This window comes from Trichosurus vulpecula, chromosome 6 (genome assembly GCF_011100635.1).
Source record: "Trichosurus vulpecula isolate mTriVul1 chromosome 6, mTriVul1.pri, whole genome shotgun sequence".
NCBI lineage: Eukaryota > Metazoa > Chordata > Mammalia > Diprotodontia > Phalangeridae > Trichosurus > Trichosurus vulpecula.
In genome coordinates, this window is record NC_050578.1 from 199691403 (window position 1) to 199710104 (window position 18702).

General features: G+C 37.1%; 1 protein-coding gene across 3 annotated transcripts in view; it reads right to left on the reverse strand.

Moving 5' to 3' along the window:
• Positions 1-2343: 2343 nt before the first annotated feature.
• Positions 2344-18702, reverse strand: part of ZNF518B (zinc finger protein 518B) — a 28767-nt gene continuing 12408 nt past the window's right edge. The window contains exons 2-3 of one of the 3 annotated variants that reach the window (XM_036763274.1): positions 14205-17532; positions 2344-2588 (exon numbers count right to left, since the gene is read on the reverse strand). In XM_036763274.1, coding sequence (XP_036619169.1) covers positions 2539-2588; positions 14205-17421 — 3267 coding nt within the window. In that variant the 5' untranslated portion in view covers positions 17422-17532 and the 3' untranslated portion in view covers positions 2344-2538. Of the gene's footprint in view, positions 2589-11011; positions 11513-13751; positions 17533-18702 lie in introns of those variants that run through there. The other 2 variants (XM_036763275.1, XM_036763273.1) reach the window with 2 other exon arrangements.

Below are 18702 nucleotides of genomic sequence, written 5' to 3' on the forward strand. Positions count from 1 at the left end.
CGATTGTTTTGTCAACCAGCAAGTGGTAAAGTGAGAGTCATAGTAATTACTAATAATTAGGGGCGGGGAGCTTTACTATTGTTGAACAAAGCTGTTTTAGGACCATTCCATTCTATGAGATCTGATTATCCTAACCAACTGTGGCTTAGCTGCACAACAGTGATAGATAGGAGCCTGGAAGTCTTGTTCATTCTGTAGTCTCTGCAGTCAAAGTTGAGCAGATTGTAGAACCCAAATAATCATAAAATCTGACTTCTACCGCTAGTTTTCTTCAGTAGACTTTTACTTCCCAGTCTTCAAAACTCATTCCAGTAAAAATTCCTATCAAGAGCTTCATGGTATACAGAACCTGAAAAGCTTTCTGGTTTTATTAAATATACCATGTTTATTCACATATTCTATCATATTCCATAAAATCATAGAATGGTAGTGGTAGAATTCAATTCAGAGCAATGAATCTTTTTTCCCTGTTCTTGATTTTTTCAATTAATAAACATTTATCTTCTTTCCTCCCTTTCCCCCAACTGAACAAAAGAAGAAAAACAAAACCCTTGTAATATGTATAGTAAAGCAAATTCCGTCTTTGGACGTGTCCAAAAATACATATCTCATTCTGAATCTTGAGTTTATCACCTTCTCTGCCAGGAAGTGGGTAGCATGCTTCAGCTTCATTTCTCTGCAGTCCTGGTTTATCCTTTCATTGATCAGATTTTTCAAAGTTATTTTTCTTTATCATATTATTATAAAGGAGTGTAAATAATTTGGGTTCTATTCACTTCATTCTGCATTAGTTCTTACGAGTCTTCCTCTTTTTCTCTGGAGCTTTCCACCAATGAAATGAAATTTGGCAAACATTTATTGCCCACTATTTTCAAAACTCTATGTTCTGAATTTGTCAGTTGGCAAGTCAATAATAATAACTGGAAAAAGATTCATTGTTTTTGAACAAAGCTGTTCAAGCACCCTAGAGTCTAGGCGATACAAAAATAAAAGGTCATTGTCCTCAAGGAGGCTACATTTTACTAGGGGTGGGAGGAAAGGTATTACATACATATACATAACTAAATGCAAAGTAATTCCAAAAAGACCAAGGTTGTAATTGAGAAAGGCTTAAATAAAAGATGACATCTGAACTGAGCCATGAAAGGATTTATGGAGTCTAAGAAAAAGAGATATGAAAGAACACTTCAGAAACAGAGGATAGACTTGTGAAGGCATCAACATGGAAGATGAAATATCATATGCAGTGAATAGCAAATAGGCCCAGTCTGCCCGAACTCTGAGTGCATGGAAGGAACTGATGTAAAATAAGTGTCAAAAGAGGAGCTGGGGCCAGATTAAAGGGTTTTAAGTGATAAACAAAGGAATGTGTATTTTATCCTAGAAGCATTAGGAAGCCAGTGAAGCTTTTCGAACAGGAGTGACATGGTTAGACCCATTCAGCAGCTATGTGAAGGATGAATTGAAGAGAGATGGGAAATAGGAAAAAACCAATTAGTAGCCAACAACTAAGGCTTTGTGATGAGGGTCTGAACTGGAATGATGGCTATATGAACAGAGAAAAGCCAGATACAAAAGATCTTGTGTAGAATCAATAATACTTGGCAAATTATTGGATGTAGGGAGAGAAGAGAATGGCTCCAGACTTGATGACCTGGGTAAATGGAAGGTGCTCTCAACAGAAATAAGTGAGTTATTAAGACGGACAGGTTTAGGAAGAATGAAAGCAAGTTCCATTTTGGAGTTTGAGATGCCCATAGAGCTTCCAAGTGGAGACATCCAGGAGGCAGTAGGTGATATAGGACTGGAGTTCAGGCAAGAGATGGAGATTTGTGAGTCATCTGCGTAAAGATGATAAATGAATAGATGAATTCATTTAAGAAAATGAATGTATCATTCTAAAGAAGAAATCACAGAATATTAGAGCTAAAAGGAAACTTAACATACAACATAATACAATATAAGTTTCTTCAAGTTCTATTTTCTAAGCTTCATTCCAGATTGAACATTCTATGTTCTATGTTCTAATTTGCCTTTCAACTATATGTTTTTAAAAACAGAACATTCAAATGTGAAAGCACTTTAGAAATACCTAGTGCATTCTCATTTTGTAACTGAAAAAAAGACCCAGAGGGAAATGTGTTGCACAAGTTCAACCCACCAATTAAGAGCAGTCCTAGGTTTCTAACCCTGGTTATTCCAAAAACTCTAAGGACATGGCTCCTTCCATTATCTCTGCTGATACTTTCTGTGTCCATTTTGCTTGGAAATAAAAAATAATGAAGAGAAAAAAAACTCATTTATGCCATTTATGTGCAATTTTAACTTTTTTTTTTTGCTTTTAAACCACTTTTCAAAGACCCAGGAACTATTACAAAGATGCCATGACTTTCAAGTAGAGAAGATGGACCATTATGTGATAGTTTCACAACCACCAGGTACATGCACCAGGCTTCCTCGGAACTCTTAGATGCTTACAGCAATGGTCTTGAAGATGTGCCCATTTCAAATCCAGGAGACTTAGGACTGAGAATACTGTTAATGGAAGCTCACATATCCAGGTTGGTCATACAATCCTTTCCCATTTCCTTTTAGGAGAAAAACAACAAAGATGATTATGTGTGCACACACATATACATAATTTCAATGCTTCAAAAATCCTAGACTTCTTAGGGTGAAATTTCCCTCTATGTCTTAGAAAATGATCCTTATCTGTTGTTGGGGCTGCAGATTGCATCATGGTATAGCCACTTTTGTGATGACCCTCTCAGCTCTTAGCTAGATTGATCTTTGTCAGAAATATCTATAATCTGTCAACAAGCCCATTCTTGAAACCTTAACTGAGGATACACTCATATAACCTTTGGTCTGTTCCACACAATATTAAGACATCAGAGTAGAATTTTAGTGAAGTTTACATTTTGAAGAAATTTACTTTAACAATACATCATAAAATAACTAAAAGTATATGTAAATACAATATTCTTAATAAACTCATTATTAACCTTTGTGCATATTTTAAAATTATCCTGGTATATTTAATGAAGTAGATATGGGTTAAGAAGGAGATATGGATTCCAGTTCCAGTTCTTCCACTAATGAGCTATGTGTCCGTAGGTAAGTTACTTTCCATCTCTGGGTCACAGTCAAGGGTGGAGTTGAGACCCAGTAATCATTAAGGTCCTTTTGCACCTGAATTCCCATGTTTTTGTGAAAAAATCCCTTCGAGCTTTGCTTCCGTCCCACTTCACACTCTAATGAATCCAGTATTGACTATCAGAATTATGTTCTGGATTCTCCCTCTCTTTCACCATTTTCTTATAGCAATGAAATCATTTTTGGTACTATTCCAAAAGAATTTCTTTAAACAAAAAACCAGGTAAAATTTCTGATCTTATTTCAACTGGGTTAATGGAAAGTTTTTGTATATCTCCATCTTCTCTGGATAGAAAAGAAAATATATGTGAGATAAAGCCAAATTTTAATAAAAAGAATAATAATACATTATTACAGAAGTTGAAGGTTTACAAAGGGCTTCCCTCACAACAATTCTGCAAGAGAGATTTTGTCATTGTTAAAAGTTTGTTTTATTTCCAGCTTACCATCTGTAGTAGATTACCAGTCCTATAGATCAGGAAAGTTGATTAAGAGAGAACCCATACCAGGAAACTCAATTACTCACCCAAGACTGGGTGGTAATAAGAAAGTTAATGATAGGGCACAGTCTTGTTTAATTAATCTTTTCAAAATATTGATGGATTCACGAACTTGGTACTATAAGTACTACCTCTGACAGTATCAAATCCAACCACCGAAATTCTTGTTTACTGCTATAGATCCTTTAAAGAGGACCCATAAATATATAAACCATCCACCATCCATGTTTAACACGTAACTGAAATCAGGGTAAAGAAATGCATTATAAATAACTAGGGGATTGCTGAGGCTGTTCCTCTTGTTACTAGCTGGCTCTGTATAAATGCATACATTTGTTGTTAAGGCAACTTGGAACAATATGCAACTAGCTATGACTTCTACCCTGTCTCAACAGCCTTCTTTCTGGGATTCAGATTCAGTTAAGTCCCATGGTTTTCAGAATTAAAAAATCCAAAGATCTTATGATTTAAAGCTAGATAGGACACTGGATATTCTTTTAGTCTAATCTTTTCATTTTGCAGATGAGAAACCTGGGGGCCAGGGAGGGGAAAAGGTCACATAGTAGACAGTAGAGCTAGGATTCAAACCCAGGTCTTCTGCTCTTAAATATAACAGTAAATACTTTCTCTTAGAAAATAGAAGTAGTATTTCACCCAGTGAGAACAGTATTAGTGAAAATTCTCTGGGCTCCAAATTTTTCCATTTGCTTAACATCTGTTGTCATCAAGCAATTAAGCCAACTACCATTATCTGCATGTGTTTCCAAAATAATAGAGGTGGCTAGACAAAGAGAACAAAATTAAAATTATTCCCAGGACTGGGTTGACATCATCACAATTTCTGGGTAGGCAGACATAAATGTTGATGAAACACAGCCATGCAGACACTGAGTTCACAAGTAAAGAAAGAAAAAAGAGAAATTATTAAAGTATTGAGAAGAAAATATTTCTAGCCCTCTAATCTGATTTTAGCTTTTATGCCCCATGGCTTTATTTTGACCTCCCAAATAATAATGGAACACATCTGATCCGTTTAACTGTTTTATAACATTGATATATTTTTCTTCTATGGTAGTCTAAATAATGTTCATGTACATGCTATTATCTTGTCCCATCAGTCAAATTTCTTTATGGTTTACCATGAGATCTATAGCTGCACTATTTTCTATTTTTTAAACAGTTAAGTTTTTGAAGCCCTTTCTGATGGAAATGTTGACATCTTCCCTCCCACATCCTACCAAATGTATAAAATAGGGCCAATACAATAAATTTCATCTTCACTGAAGTATAAAGGAGCTGAAAACGTGCATGGATTAGGCAAAAAAATATATGGCCACATATTTGAGGCATTAGATCACTGGATATGGAGTAGGACAGGAGTTTAAATTCTGATTGCTGCTTATTATTGGCATGAATATAAATTTGGAATGTCAATTCACCTCTATGCCTCAATTTCCCTTTCTCTATATAACATAACATATATGATCTCTCATATCACTTCCAGCCCTAAATCCTATGATCCTACAAAAGTTTATCTAGCCATCCTTTATAATGACGTTAGAGAAAGTGATGGGTTTCAATGCCACTGTAAATTTGCATACCACTTCTATTACACAACTAGGATTTCACATACATAGGGTAGAGATTATATCCATTTTATCGACCATAGAGGTTCACACCTCTCTACTCAAAAGGGGAAGAAACAAACCCAGAGAGGTAGAGTAACTTACCCAATGGTGCAGAAGTAGTTAATAGTATAGACCGGACTCCTGAATCCAAGTCCACTGCCCTCCACTATATCAAAAGAAAATTTGGACAGAAACATAGCACTCCTTGAAGCTATGGGTTTACTGATGTGGGGATTATGAAAGTTCATTTGGAGAAATATTTTATGTTGTGGACAAAAAGGTGAGTTGCTGCTATCATTTACACAACATAAATGACCATGTTTGGATTTCATCCTTTTGTCCTGGCATAAAGTATACATTCCACTAGTGACTTAATGTCGTGGAACAAATAAGTGAGGTCTGAAACTTGATCTTTTGCACTTCCCTTCAGAGTGTCCTAGGAATTACCAAAGTAGACAAACTTATCTTCTCTGTACGAGGAAATAGTCCTCTCTTCTGAGCTGATTCATGGTGTAGTGGAAAAATCATGGGATTGAAAGTCAAGAGGCTTTGATCTAAGCTCTGTCCTTTGAACATATTGTTTCAGCTCTCTAAGGTCTGTTTCCCCATATGAAGAGGTGTGTAATTTATCTTAAGACTCTTACACAGACTAATTAGCTCCCCCTGAGGAGACTAATTTTATTTCTTAAACAACTCACCAGCTCTGCAGGCTATACCCTGCTAAATATTGCATGAGGAATTTTGCTACACGGAGGGAGTTATGAATTACATACACCATTATATTTCAGAGTTCAGATGAGCTTCCATTTGGACTTTTGTATTGTTTTGGGCATCTGATTAAAGGAAATAACTTAATGAGAGCTAAGTAACACAACACAGTGCTAGACCTTAAAGTCAGGAAGAAGTGGGTTCAAAGCCGGCCTCAAATGCTTCCTATCTATGTGATTCCGGGCAAGTCACTTAACCTGTCTGCCTCAGTTTTCTTATTTATAAAATGAAGATAATACCACCTCCCTCCCAGGGTTGTTAATTTGTAAAGTGTTTTGCAAACCTTAAAGTATTAGGTAGATATATACATATGCAACATAGACATGTATATATATATATATACACAGATAATATATGAATAAATGTGATCATATTTACACATAGAGCACTATACACACACAATTATCATCTAGAAGTAGGGAACCAAGATGGTGAAAAGAACAGAGCACAAACCATAGATTTTGAAGGGACTAGAGGTGTTCAGCATGGAGACTTAGGGCATGATAGCTGTCTTCAAGTATTTGAAAAGCTGGGAAAGGCAATTATAATTGCCATGGTTGCAGGGCTAAAAACCATAAATAGAAGTTGCAGAGGGAAATTCTGGCTCCACCAAAGGAAAAAAAAAACCCTAAAAATTTGACATGTCCAAAAGAAGAAAGGGCTACCATGAAAGGTAATGAGTTCCATCAATCGAGTACTTCAAGCCAAGATACTTATCAGAGATACAGCAGCAATCAATCAATGTATAAACATTTACTGTCTACTACATGCCAGGTACTACGCAAAACACTGGCTGATGCTCAGGCATGGGTTGGCCTAGATCAGAGCTTCTTAAATTTTTTCTACTCACAACCCTTTTTTATGTTTTGGCAGCATTCATTGGTGCTGTGTGGGCATGACAGCATGCGTAGTGCAAAGTGTGCATGATGTGTGTTCAGAATCAAGGCTGCAGTGAAGTTGCCCAATGCAACATGGGCAAGTACTGCCAAAAACACCTCGGATTCATTACACATTTGATTTTTAATTAATTTCTGGTCATTGCACAATCAGAAACCTTTTACTGTTGCCAGGTTTTTAGCAACCCCATAGGTCACAACCCACAGTTTAAGAAGCACTGGCCTAGATGAAGTCTAAAGTTGCTTAAACTCTTAAGGTTTTCTAATTCTGTAAGATGAAGATGTTGAACTAGATAATCACTAAGGTCCCTTTCTGCTATGTGATAATAAAAAGTAGTTTAAAATGCTGTAGCTCTAGTATGAGTGTCATGGTATAATATTTATAAGGAAGGGCCTTCAGGGATCATTTAATTCACCCTTATATAAAGCAATACAGCCACTATAGTAGGCACGACATGGATTTGACTGGAAGCACCTATTACTGAAGCCACCAGCTGCCATACTTTGTATAACTGAGGAAAGAACACTGGACACAAAATCCAAAGAGTTTAGCCAATGTACTACTAGCTCTGATGCTTATATGACCTTGTGAAAGTGATTTCACTTGAATGAAAGTGTTTCATCATTTGAAAAAAGATTTGGAACTAGAATTTGGAACTAGAACTAGAAGGGACCTCAGAGATCACCTAGTCCAATCATCTAATTATACAAAAGACGGATTTAAGTTCCAGTAACAGCAAATGACTTGTCTCAGGTAACACAGGTAATTAGTAGCAGAACCAGCATTTGAAGCCAGGTTCTCTGACTTTAAATCTAGTGCTTTTCTCACTAAACTATATGGGAATAAAAATATTTGCAGTATCTACCTCAAAAGGCTGGTGTGAAGATCAAAGGAGATCAGGGCCTAGAACTAGTTAAATGTCACCTAACATTACTATTACTATACACTTTAGGGGCAAGGGAGTAATCTTCCAACTCTTCCAAGTGAAAGCCAAATACACTTGATGCCAATTCTGATGAACATTTTCCACCCTCTTGTTCTTGCCAAAGTCTTTAGAATTTTATAGAAGAGTGAAATGCTTGGCACAAAGCATGAGTTCTATGTCACTACTCTACATAAGTAGCAAAGGAAAAACCAAACTATATCTAAGTTCTTTAAGAAAGGTGACAGTTTAAAATAGCAGTCATGAATTGGTCTGCAAATACCCACTCAGCTTTCTCCTAGATAGCCCTTTCCTTAGGTGAAAGTGTATGTTCTCTGGTGCCAACCTAACCTTATTTAGAAATTATTATGAAATTGCAAAATAGTGATTTGCAATCACCCTTCCAGTCAAGAAAGTAAGTTTGTCAGTATACTTGAAAAACTCCAGAATCACATCTGGCAAGTCAGAAAGGTAATCACTCTATCACGGTATGGTTCTATTATTTTCTACAGATAGAAAATTCAGAGATCTACAACATTTGCATGTATCACATTAACAAAAATTCTTAAAGTCAACAGCAGATACACTTAATACACTGACCTGGTTTAATTACCTAATAATTTAATATTTCTGCTCCTCTTACAGTGAGCATGATGCAATGAAAAGCACATTTGATGCAGAATCAGAAGACCAGCTCTGCTTCTTTTGTGCTGACTTTGGGTGAGACACTTAACATGTCTAGGGCCATTTCCTCATTTGGAAAACGAGGGGGTTAGAGAATTTCTAAGATCCCTTCCAGCTCTAAAGCTATGGGTCTATGAAATAATTATGGATACTCGGAGTAAATATCCATATCTTCCAGTTTGTGCCAGGGTGGACTTTGCTTTTGAAGATGTCACTATCAACACAGGAGGAGGTGGGCCACAACTACTGTTTCAGTATTTCAAGAATCTATGTCATTGGGTTCTCCCTCCACTGACACAGACTGTAACCCCTTCATTACCCAGTAGATACATTACAAGAATTATGGGAAGAAATCATATCAATGACCAGTTCAAAACTTCACTAGGCTGGTCTTTGGATAAGATATGTACTCTAGAAGCAGAACTCAACTTTCCAGGCTGGTAGGTAGATCTTACCAGACTTTGTACTCTGCTGGCATGGCCTTTGAGAAACCAGGGTTACTTTCCCATCATGATGAGGAACTGCAGGATTTTAGTAGAGGAATAACTACTAACACAAATTGACACAGCAAAATTTGGGACAGGAATAGGAACTGGATATGTGATTTCATTAGCATAAGGAACTCCTAGTAAAAGAAAATCCCTCTACCAATTCAGGACAGCACTTTTTCTGTAACTTAATAGTTTTAGAAATTTGCCTAGAATTCTTAGAGGTGAAGTGATTTGCCCATGGTCACGGCCACTGTCACAGGCAGGACTTGAACCCAGACCCACCTACATAATATTAAATTTAAGAACTTTCATATAATTACCCAAACATGTAGCCAGTCTCTGGAGTTATCTTCCAGCTCTAGATCAATGACCCTTTGATTTTATTTGATGCTCACATCCTTGGGACTTAAGAACTATAAGATTCTTTCTCCATTTTACAAGAGCGGAGGCTCAGAAGGCCAACAGATTTGCTTATAGAGTTAATAATTGTCAAAGAAAGGATTTGAACCCAAGTCTCTCTCCGTTTCAGATCTAAGACTCTTATCACTGCACCATGCTGCTTCTTAACAAGTGCACTTTTTAAATTAGCTATTCTTGGTCACAGTTAAATAATCCCATCTCTTTTCCAAAGACAGTAGTCATATTGACAACAGGTTTAAAATTCTAATTGTTTAACATTTGTCCAGTCACTATTCCCTATCCTATGAAGAATTATCAGTTGGGACATTTTCTATCATAGAAATGAACTGTGAAATTACGAAAATGGGCAACACTGCTGTCCACTCAATTTGAGGACATTTGTCATCAACGCATTCCCTGAGGGCATTCCCTTTCACAATATGAATCTAACCTAGGTAAGAAGGCAAGGAAGACATAAGTTTCAACAGGTCTCAGACATGCTATGTGACTCTACTTAACCTGTCAGCCTGTTTCTACAACTGCAAGATGGAGATAATAGCACCTATCTCCCAAGGTGGTTGTTAAGATCAAATGAAATATTTTAAAGCACTCTGCAAACCTTAAAAGTGCTATATAAATACTGGCTGTTAGTAGTAGTATCTTACCCCTGAAGCAATCCAGCAAGTTTAGTGAGCAATAGGCCTGTATGAAACACCAAACTCGGCACTATCGTGAATTTTTCGCAACTGGCAAATTGAGTGGTTGCTTTCTCATCTGTCAGTATCCAAAGAGCTCCATGCTTCTACTTCCTTTTCTGGCAGCACTCGTAAGCAATGTAGAATGGTAAGACTAGGTTAGTACCTCTAGTTACTCTCTATCCCTTGTCCCAAATTTGATCAACTTTTGCATAAGAACCCTCCTTTCCTGTACTTTCCTTTATTTAAAAGATCAAGCCTATAATCTTCTGGTAGGAACTTAAAAGCTCTGCCACTTACAATCTGTGACATTTAAACTACCAACAGAAGTTTACCCTTTCATAAAATTAAGGTATCGTTTGATGCAAAAGTTTGAGCTAGCTGAGGCAGACATCTTCAAGCAACAGCCCAATGACCACTTGTCAAGTCTGTTGTAGAGATTAGGGTACCAGTTGGACCACACAACCTTCAAGGTTCCTTCCAACTACAAGATTCTGTAGTTGTTGTCATCATCATCATTGGAATGATACCTGAAGCACCTACCTCCAAAGGCTGTGAGGTAAGATGTAAAATCTAAATTGCTACAGAAGTCTTAACTCATTCTAGCACAAGGAAGTCATGGCTTTATATAAATCCTAGGAATTGTAGCTGGAAGGGAAGTTAAGAGATAATCCAGTCTCACTTCATTTTTACTGAGGCCCAAAGAGGTGATGCAACTTGCTCATCACCACACAAGTAGTAAATTGCAAAGCCAGGACTTAAGATTCTGGGTCATCTTCCTCCAAATTCAATGTCTTTTAATGCCTCAAATTGCCTCATTAAAGTCAAGACTAACTCACAAACCAAATTTTCAAATGTTTAAACAAAAAATCAGGTGGGCAAAACCATTGCAAGTGTTTTATTTAACAAACTTTACAATGTAAACACTTCTATTACTATGTACAAATGTTTGTTTCAAAATTTGAACAGTAACCACAGAAAACATTAATACAGGACTTAAAACAATCCTTCAAATATTCTAAACATTGTACTTTATAAATGCATACAGGTAGAAAACAAATTCCAAAAGTATGACAAAGTTTAAACAACATAACCTCACTTTGTGTACGATGTAATCCAAAAGTTATCCTGGAAAAGGGAGAGGTTAAGTTTTGTAGGGTTAATACTCTGCCATTTGTAAATTGTAGTGTCTCTGAGGAAGATGAATTTAAACATTAACTACTTTACAGGGCACCACGGGACTGCTCTACACCTTAATCCCGAATATAGGAAGGTCATCCAATTTTCTGGTCCCATTTCAAGAAAAAAAGGGTTGTACTGAATTCGTGCTGAGTACTCCTTATAAACTGTGGTTAAGGAGGCCCTTCGAGTACTAAAAGAAAGAAAAAACTATGTTAAAATTTTTTGTTGTGATTTTCATTAACATAAGTTTTTGAAATGAACATATTTATATTCAAATAAGTCTTGGGAGATTGCTTCAAGAAGTAAGAAAGCTTTTGTACAAGAAACAATGAGCCTAAAAATTTTCAAGTTCTTTCAGATTTTCCTGTGTTATGAAAACTATAGGTGTTACAGAATCACAGAATCTAAAGAATTGGAAAGGACTTCAGAGGCTGTGCCTAATAAGGATCCCCTTATGATATCTATGACAAGTGGTCATCCAAGCTTCTACATGAAGACCTCAAAGAATTTGCTCCCTCTCAATGCAGTCCATTACACTTCAGGGAGATCTAATAATAATAGTCAGGAATTATTTTTGTTTTGAGCCAACTGTTTCCCTTAAATATGGAAACATAAAAGCACTTGTACCCTACAAAATTCATTTTCATATAAATTACGTGAAGCTGTCTTTTGATTGCAATATAGGAAAAACATTAAGAAATAAATCTATTTTGTAATGCAAATGTGTAATTCCTGGAAGGCTCTCAATACTTTGACCTCATTTTTATCATTTCTACTTCTCCCTACTTTCTCCTTCCAGAAATCTAGCTCTTCACAAGCTAACTTAAAAGCCTTCCACTTTGTTTGCTCTCTCATAACATCTCAGACACCTCCTTGCACATTAGAAGGATGTAAATTCACATGGTACATGTTTTTGACTTAGTTAAGTAAATATGTATAAGAACCAGTTCCTAAAAGCAGCATCTGAAGCATCCATATTTTTAATACTGTATTGATGAAATGAAATTATATATTGACATAGATACCTGCATTTGTTCTTATAAATCAGATCCAAATCACCACAAATTGTGCTTTTATTTTCTACAAGTTGAGATCAATACTTATAAAAAATGTACTCCCAAAATAAAGGTGTCCTTTCTTGAGTATAAAAAAGTACTTAAATTTTTTCCAGACTATAGTAATTCCTTATAAAATGGGTCAGTGAAAATAGGTACTGCTGACATTTTCAAACAGTACTCTAAAAATATTTATGTGTTTAACTGCAGATATGCACACATATTTATGTACAGAGGATAAAAAAAGCATTTTGCCAGCAAAACTCAACTAAAATTGTTTTAACTAAAATTTCTGTCACGATTCTGTACAAAATGGTATTTGCAACAGTGGGCAATTCTAAATGCTAAATATCTCCTTGCCACCATGTGCTGAAATAGAAAATATGATCTGTGACTTTCTTTGAAAATTTAAGGTGAGGAAGAACAGGTTTTGTCTGACTGTGTATAGCCCATGAAAACATTTTAAGATTGACTCAAAATGGTTACTCCTTCCTGTCCTGCTTCCCCTCCCCACCATCCATACCCCCATTCCCACTCCCAATTGCCCTTTTTTGACAAGGGGCATTTTGCACCTTGGGGTAACTTACCCCATACTGTTAACCACAACAATAGGCACTAGGCACTAAAAAAGGAGGAAAAATCAGGCACTTGGGAAAAAAAAAACCCTTCCCTCTAGTCCTATCTAATTAAATAATAGTGAGTTCAGATGTTGTCTAAGGTCCATTCCACTAGCATGACCCAGGCAATAATCTAGAATCCAATGATAGGACTTAGAAATGGAAGAGTCCTCAGATATCTAGTCCAACCAACCTTATTTTACTTCTGAGAAAACTGGGGCCCAGAAAGAGTGAGTTGGCCAAAGTCAGACAAGTAGCAGAGTGAACATTTGAACCCAGGTCTTCTGACTCCAAATCTGGTGCAGCTTTTCCCCCCTCACCACTAGGCAGCATCTAATCCACTTTTCTCATTTTACAATGGCATATCAGAACCATCAACTTTTAGTCTTCTTTAAAAATAAGACTGGGAAAATGTGCAAAATTTCTAGCACTTCATCATGTTTAGGACAGTGGTTTCCAACATGAGGGCTGAGAATGTCAGAGGCCCTGGCTGGAGGAGAGGAAGAAGAAAAAGTAGCCGATGAAGTTACTGTAAGGTTCTATGAGAATTCTTATGTTCTCTCTCACTGGATATTATTGTAAAACTAGTAGCATATATTCTTGAGTGGTGTGTGTGTGTTTAATGTTAAGTGTCTTTATGCTCAAACAGGTTAGGAACCAAAGTTTTGTTAAGGGGAGGGGAAGAAGATAGGGTAGTGGTGAATCATGTTCACTATATGGAATGCTTTTCCTACTCACCAATTCTTCTTTGGTAAAAACCAAAGAACTAAAAGCATGACCAAGTGTCAAAGGCTACTTAGTCTACTACTTCTGTGGCAATTTGCTTCCTATTGAGCAAACACAGAAAACTATTAATGTCTCGATAAATGGGTGCAGAGTATAAAAGACTTTGACTTGTTTAGAACACTCTGGATATTTCATTTTCTGAAGTGCTACTAATCTCTTTTTATCCCTACAAATAATCTGTATTTTTTTCTCCCTCTCATTCTGACCACTTTCCTTTCCCATCCTCCTACCCTCCATAAAAAAAAAGCTACTTAATATAATAAAAGCCAAATTTTTTTAATCCCATCTATTCATTTGGGGACCCCCAAAGGAGGAGAAAGCTGCTCCCAATCTCTGGTTGCTTCTATCAAATGTCGCTGCCCATGACTCATCCACTCTTCCTGGTCTTCATATATCCTTCCACAAAACCAACATTTAAACGTACCCTGTACTGATTCGCCTGGTAAGGAATCCACTACCTGGTAGCTGTTCTTGTGGATCTTTTTAAGTTTCATTTTCAGCATAGTCTGCTTTTTCACTGGGAACACTGCCTCCATGTTCTGATAGATAAGTCGCCTGTGATGCCTCTTTACACCTAGTTGGTCACATGTTCGTTCTGATAAAACCACTTTGAGGACATTGCCTTTGTACTTGTTGACAACCTTCATCACATTAATCACTTCTATTGAGTCAACATCTGGGTGGTTTAACACAACAACAGGTTGGTTCCTGCGGGGGCATTTAATCAACTGTTCTGTTCTGACAGGCATAAGTCTGAGATGTCTTGATGTCATATAAATACAAACATCTGGAAGCAAGTGACTGGAGTCAGATTGAATTTTTGATTTTTTTTTGGAGATAACTGCTTGTTTTGTTTTACTTTTGGACCCTGAGGGACTTCCGAACATCAATTTTCCCTCTTTATCCTGGTCATTGACTTCTTTTGATTGTGAATATGCAGAATTTGATTTGTTACAGACAGTACTAGTAGTGAATTCTTGATTTGGTTTACTCTCCAATGATATGCCAAGATTTCTGGAACTGTTTGTTGACTGCCTTTCATTTGTCAAAGAAAAGTCTTTGCCTACCTGTTGAAGAGAATTGAAGGGAACAGATTTTGGTAACAGCCTTTCATTGCCAAACACATCACAAGGCAATTTATTCTCTACTAAAAGTTCATTCTCAGCAGAATTGAATGCTTTCAATGCAGTCCCTTTTGGAATGAACACAGGAACAGCGTCAGGATCCTTTCTGGTTTCCCTAGTATTTGTCTGTTCCTCCACACTGTCCTGGTGTTGCATTTGCTCAAAAGTAAATTGTTCAGTATGAGTAGCACTGTTCTGTAATCCCTGGGGTGAGGCTGGATCATAACTTGGTGTATTATGTCCTAAAACATAGTCTATGGGAGTTTTCGAAGGTGAAGGCTGCTGTTCCACAGTGCTTAAAGGAGACAATGAAGATTTTGAAGGTTCAGTAGCAGCAATCAACTGGGCAATTCTTCTATGCAATGAATTAACCGACTTTGTCCTACAATTTAGATCGTCCCATTTAATCCCTTCGGGGATATTTTCAGCCCCAGAGCTAAGAGAAAACACTGATGAAATGATAGGGCCATCTGAAGAAGTGATGTTACTTTCTGCATTCTGAATAGTAACTCCAACAAGATCTTCCAATATGACCTCCTCAGGATCTTGAGTCTTAATATCATTTTCACTAATTAAGGTGATGTGTGATTGTTCACTATGTAAAGGAGAATCCTGCATTGGATTTGGATCATCTGAAGGTTCTTTTACTTGTGCCTGTTTCAGTTTCTCACTAAAAGCAACCATTTTAAAAGTACCAACTTCATTCCTATGCAGAGAGGCCCCTGGGCTCACTGGCAACATGCCTCTTTCTGCAAAAGCTCCAATAGCTTCAGGAGGTTTGCAGTCTGAAGGTAGTTTCTCTAAATGATTCTGAGATCTGTCCTGATGGGGGGAGAGGGCAGACACATGTGGCAAAACATCTAACCTTTTCACAGGACTGCATAAAGCACCATTATTCACCATAGATAATGAATTAAAGTAGTTATCTTGTTTAACATCACCATCTCTTGAGGAAACAGGAGAAAGGGCTGCTCTATATGGAACTGAAAGCTCTTCTTGCTTCCAATCCCCAATTCTGTCACTACTTGGACAAGACTCACATCGGCTTTGATTAGTCTCTGGCTTATCTTTTAACACTTGAGAAACAGAAGACTTTCTGCAATCTAGATCCTTCACATGGGTATAATCCGTAGAGTGCAGATTACTAATGCCCAATGGCTTCTCAGGACTCCTTTCCACTGCTGGTGGGGTTTGTTCAATAGGCACTAGTTTTTCTTGCTCATTTGGCACTGTGGATTTGCTTACAAGCTCATACTTACCTTCATCAGAGGTGCCAGGTTTAAGGCCATTTTTTTCTTTCAGAGGAATTAGTTTTAAAACAAGTTGCTGGGTCCCATTGACTACCTTAACATCTATCAACTGGGCTAAACAGTTCTCAGGGACTCTCAGTTCTGCTGGTGCAACCACAGTGAGCGGCATGCCTGGCTGCACTGGTTCTTTTGCTGGTGATAGCAATTCAACTTCCACATTTTCATTCTCAAAGAAGTTAACTTTGCTTGGTTCAGGAAGGCAAGCTTTATCAGGGGCTGAGGCCGCTTCATCCTTGCTACACTCCTCAGACTCAGGTAAAGAAATAGCATGGCCTGCTTTGTCTTGATCTCCATGAACAGGGTAACATAAAGATAAATCTGATGGCTCATTCAGAAAAGGATTTGACTTAGAAACTTCATTTATAAGAACCTCAGAGTTCTGTTTTGAAAAATTGGTTCTCTTTGGCTGGTGTTCCACAGCCTGTTTAAGAGGTCGTTTCTCACCACCAGTCTCATGAACTCGTCTTGTGTGTTTAACTATGTAATCATTTCTGACAGCACCATAGTCACAATACTCGCACTGATATGGAAATGTCCCTGTGTGTTTCACCAAATGCCTCTGGAATTCTCCTTTTGTGTATGAGACATAGCTGCAGTGTGAACAAAAGAATTTAATCTCATCATGCTGAAGTGTGTGCTTTTTATACTGCAGAGGGTCCTTGGTAGAAAAACGACACTTATCACAGTAATATTTGCCTGGCTGAAAGTTTTTTACTTTAAATTGGTTAGTGACAGTCCTTGAAATAGCATTATCTTTATTTCCTGAATCAACAGCACTTGGTATATCATTCATATAAGGGAAAGGAGGAGGTATACCTAAGTTGCACTTGACACAAACAAAGAACATCTGGTCCTCATTTTGACTATGTTGGTTATCCTTTTTCAGCTCCTGGAGTGGGATTTTTTGTACACTTCTACACCTCACACAAGTAACCATAGATGTCTTGTCATCCTCTGCCTTGGTGTCTTGATAACCATGGGGCCAAGCTTCATTTCCATTGGGTTGATTCACATATTCACTGCTGAGTCGTTTTGGGGATGTAGTCAAAGAATTATTTCTGTCGTTCACCTGATCTGTATATAACTGTGGAATTATTTCCTTCATTTTTTTAATCTGCATTTCTAGAAACAATTGTGTGTTGAGTTCCAGGCCTTCACTCAATGATAACCCTGACATGCAATCTTCGGCATGTTCTGTTCCTGGCATAGAAGCAGCTGCCTAAACAGCCGTACTTAATGTTCTTTGTTGACCAGGGAGTCTTCAAGGCTGATTGAAAAATGCAAGGGCTTTCAATTTTCTGAGGATTTCGATCAATTGCTAAAACAAAACAAAATCAGAAAAGTATAATTAATATAAATGAATCTTACTTTTTGGCACTGTCTTAACATTTTATTAAAAATTCATTTAAAGTATTTTATGGCATCCTTAACAATGGACAAGTTTATTGAACATCTCAATAAAGTAAGGCACCAGAATGCACTACTTAAAAATTTTTAACATTGGAAGGAGAGAATGGAGGGAGGAGAATGTAAAAGGATGAATCAAATACAAAATAGTAAACATCAAATTGCAAATCCCCCAAATTTCTACTTCAAAACCACCAGTGAAGTGAGGCTATCTAATTCCAAATGATTTCTAGGGCATAACTGTACTTTTGTTGTCGAGTTGTTTCAGTCGTGTCCAACTCTTCATGACCCCATTTAGGGTTTTCTTGGCAAAGATCCTGGAGTGGTTTGTCATTTCCTTCTCCAGCTCATTTTACAGATGAGGAAACTGAAGCAAACAAGGTTAAGTAACAAGTCCAGGATCATACACCTAATAAGTGTCCGAGGCCAAATTTGAACTCAGGAAGATGAGTCTTCCAGAGTTCAGGCCCAGTCTCTATCCACCGTACCACTGAGCTGCCCAATGGTACTTTGTTTCCCTTCTGAAACAGGAAGAGTACTTTGTTTCCCTTCTGATAGGGGTAGCAACTGTAGCATCTTCATTTCTAGCACGTCATTCTTTACAGATAGGAAGTTGTTCTGAAGTTGACATCTTAACCTAAAACTTTGGGCTATATTGTAGATAATGTCAACTTATCAATTCAACACCAACAAAAAACATGTGTCAGTCTTATATCAAACATAATTGATATTTTAAAACAAACAAAAAAGGAAGTAATTGGTCCTTCTAAAAAACAACGGACTACAAAGCAGAAGACCTCAATTCTAGTCCCAAGTTTTCTATATTAACTTATTGTGACCTTAATTACAGAAGTCACAACCCCTTTATAACTCAGTTTCTTCAGTAGTCAACAATGAATCTAAGTGATTTTAAAAGCAGAAAACATTTCACAGAATATGATATTAATGTTTTGACACTTCAAAAATATGTGATTTCATCAATGTGGGTACTCTATCAATGTAGATTTGTAAATCTTAACAGACAAGCATGAGTTGTTATAGATGAAAAGTCATTAACTTGTGGGTAAATTTTCTGGCCAGT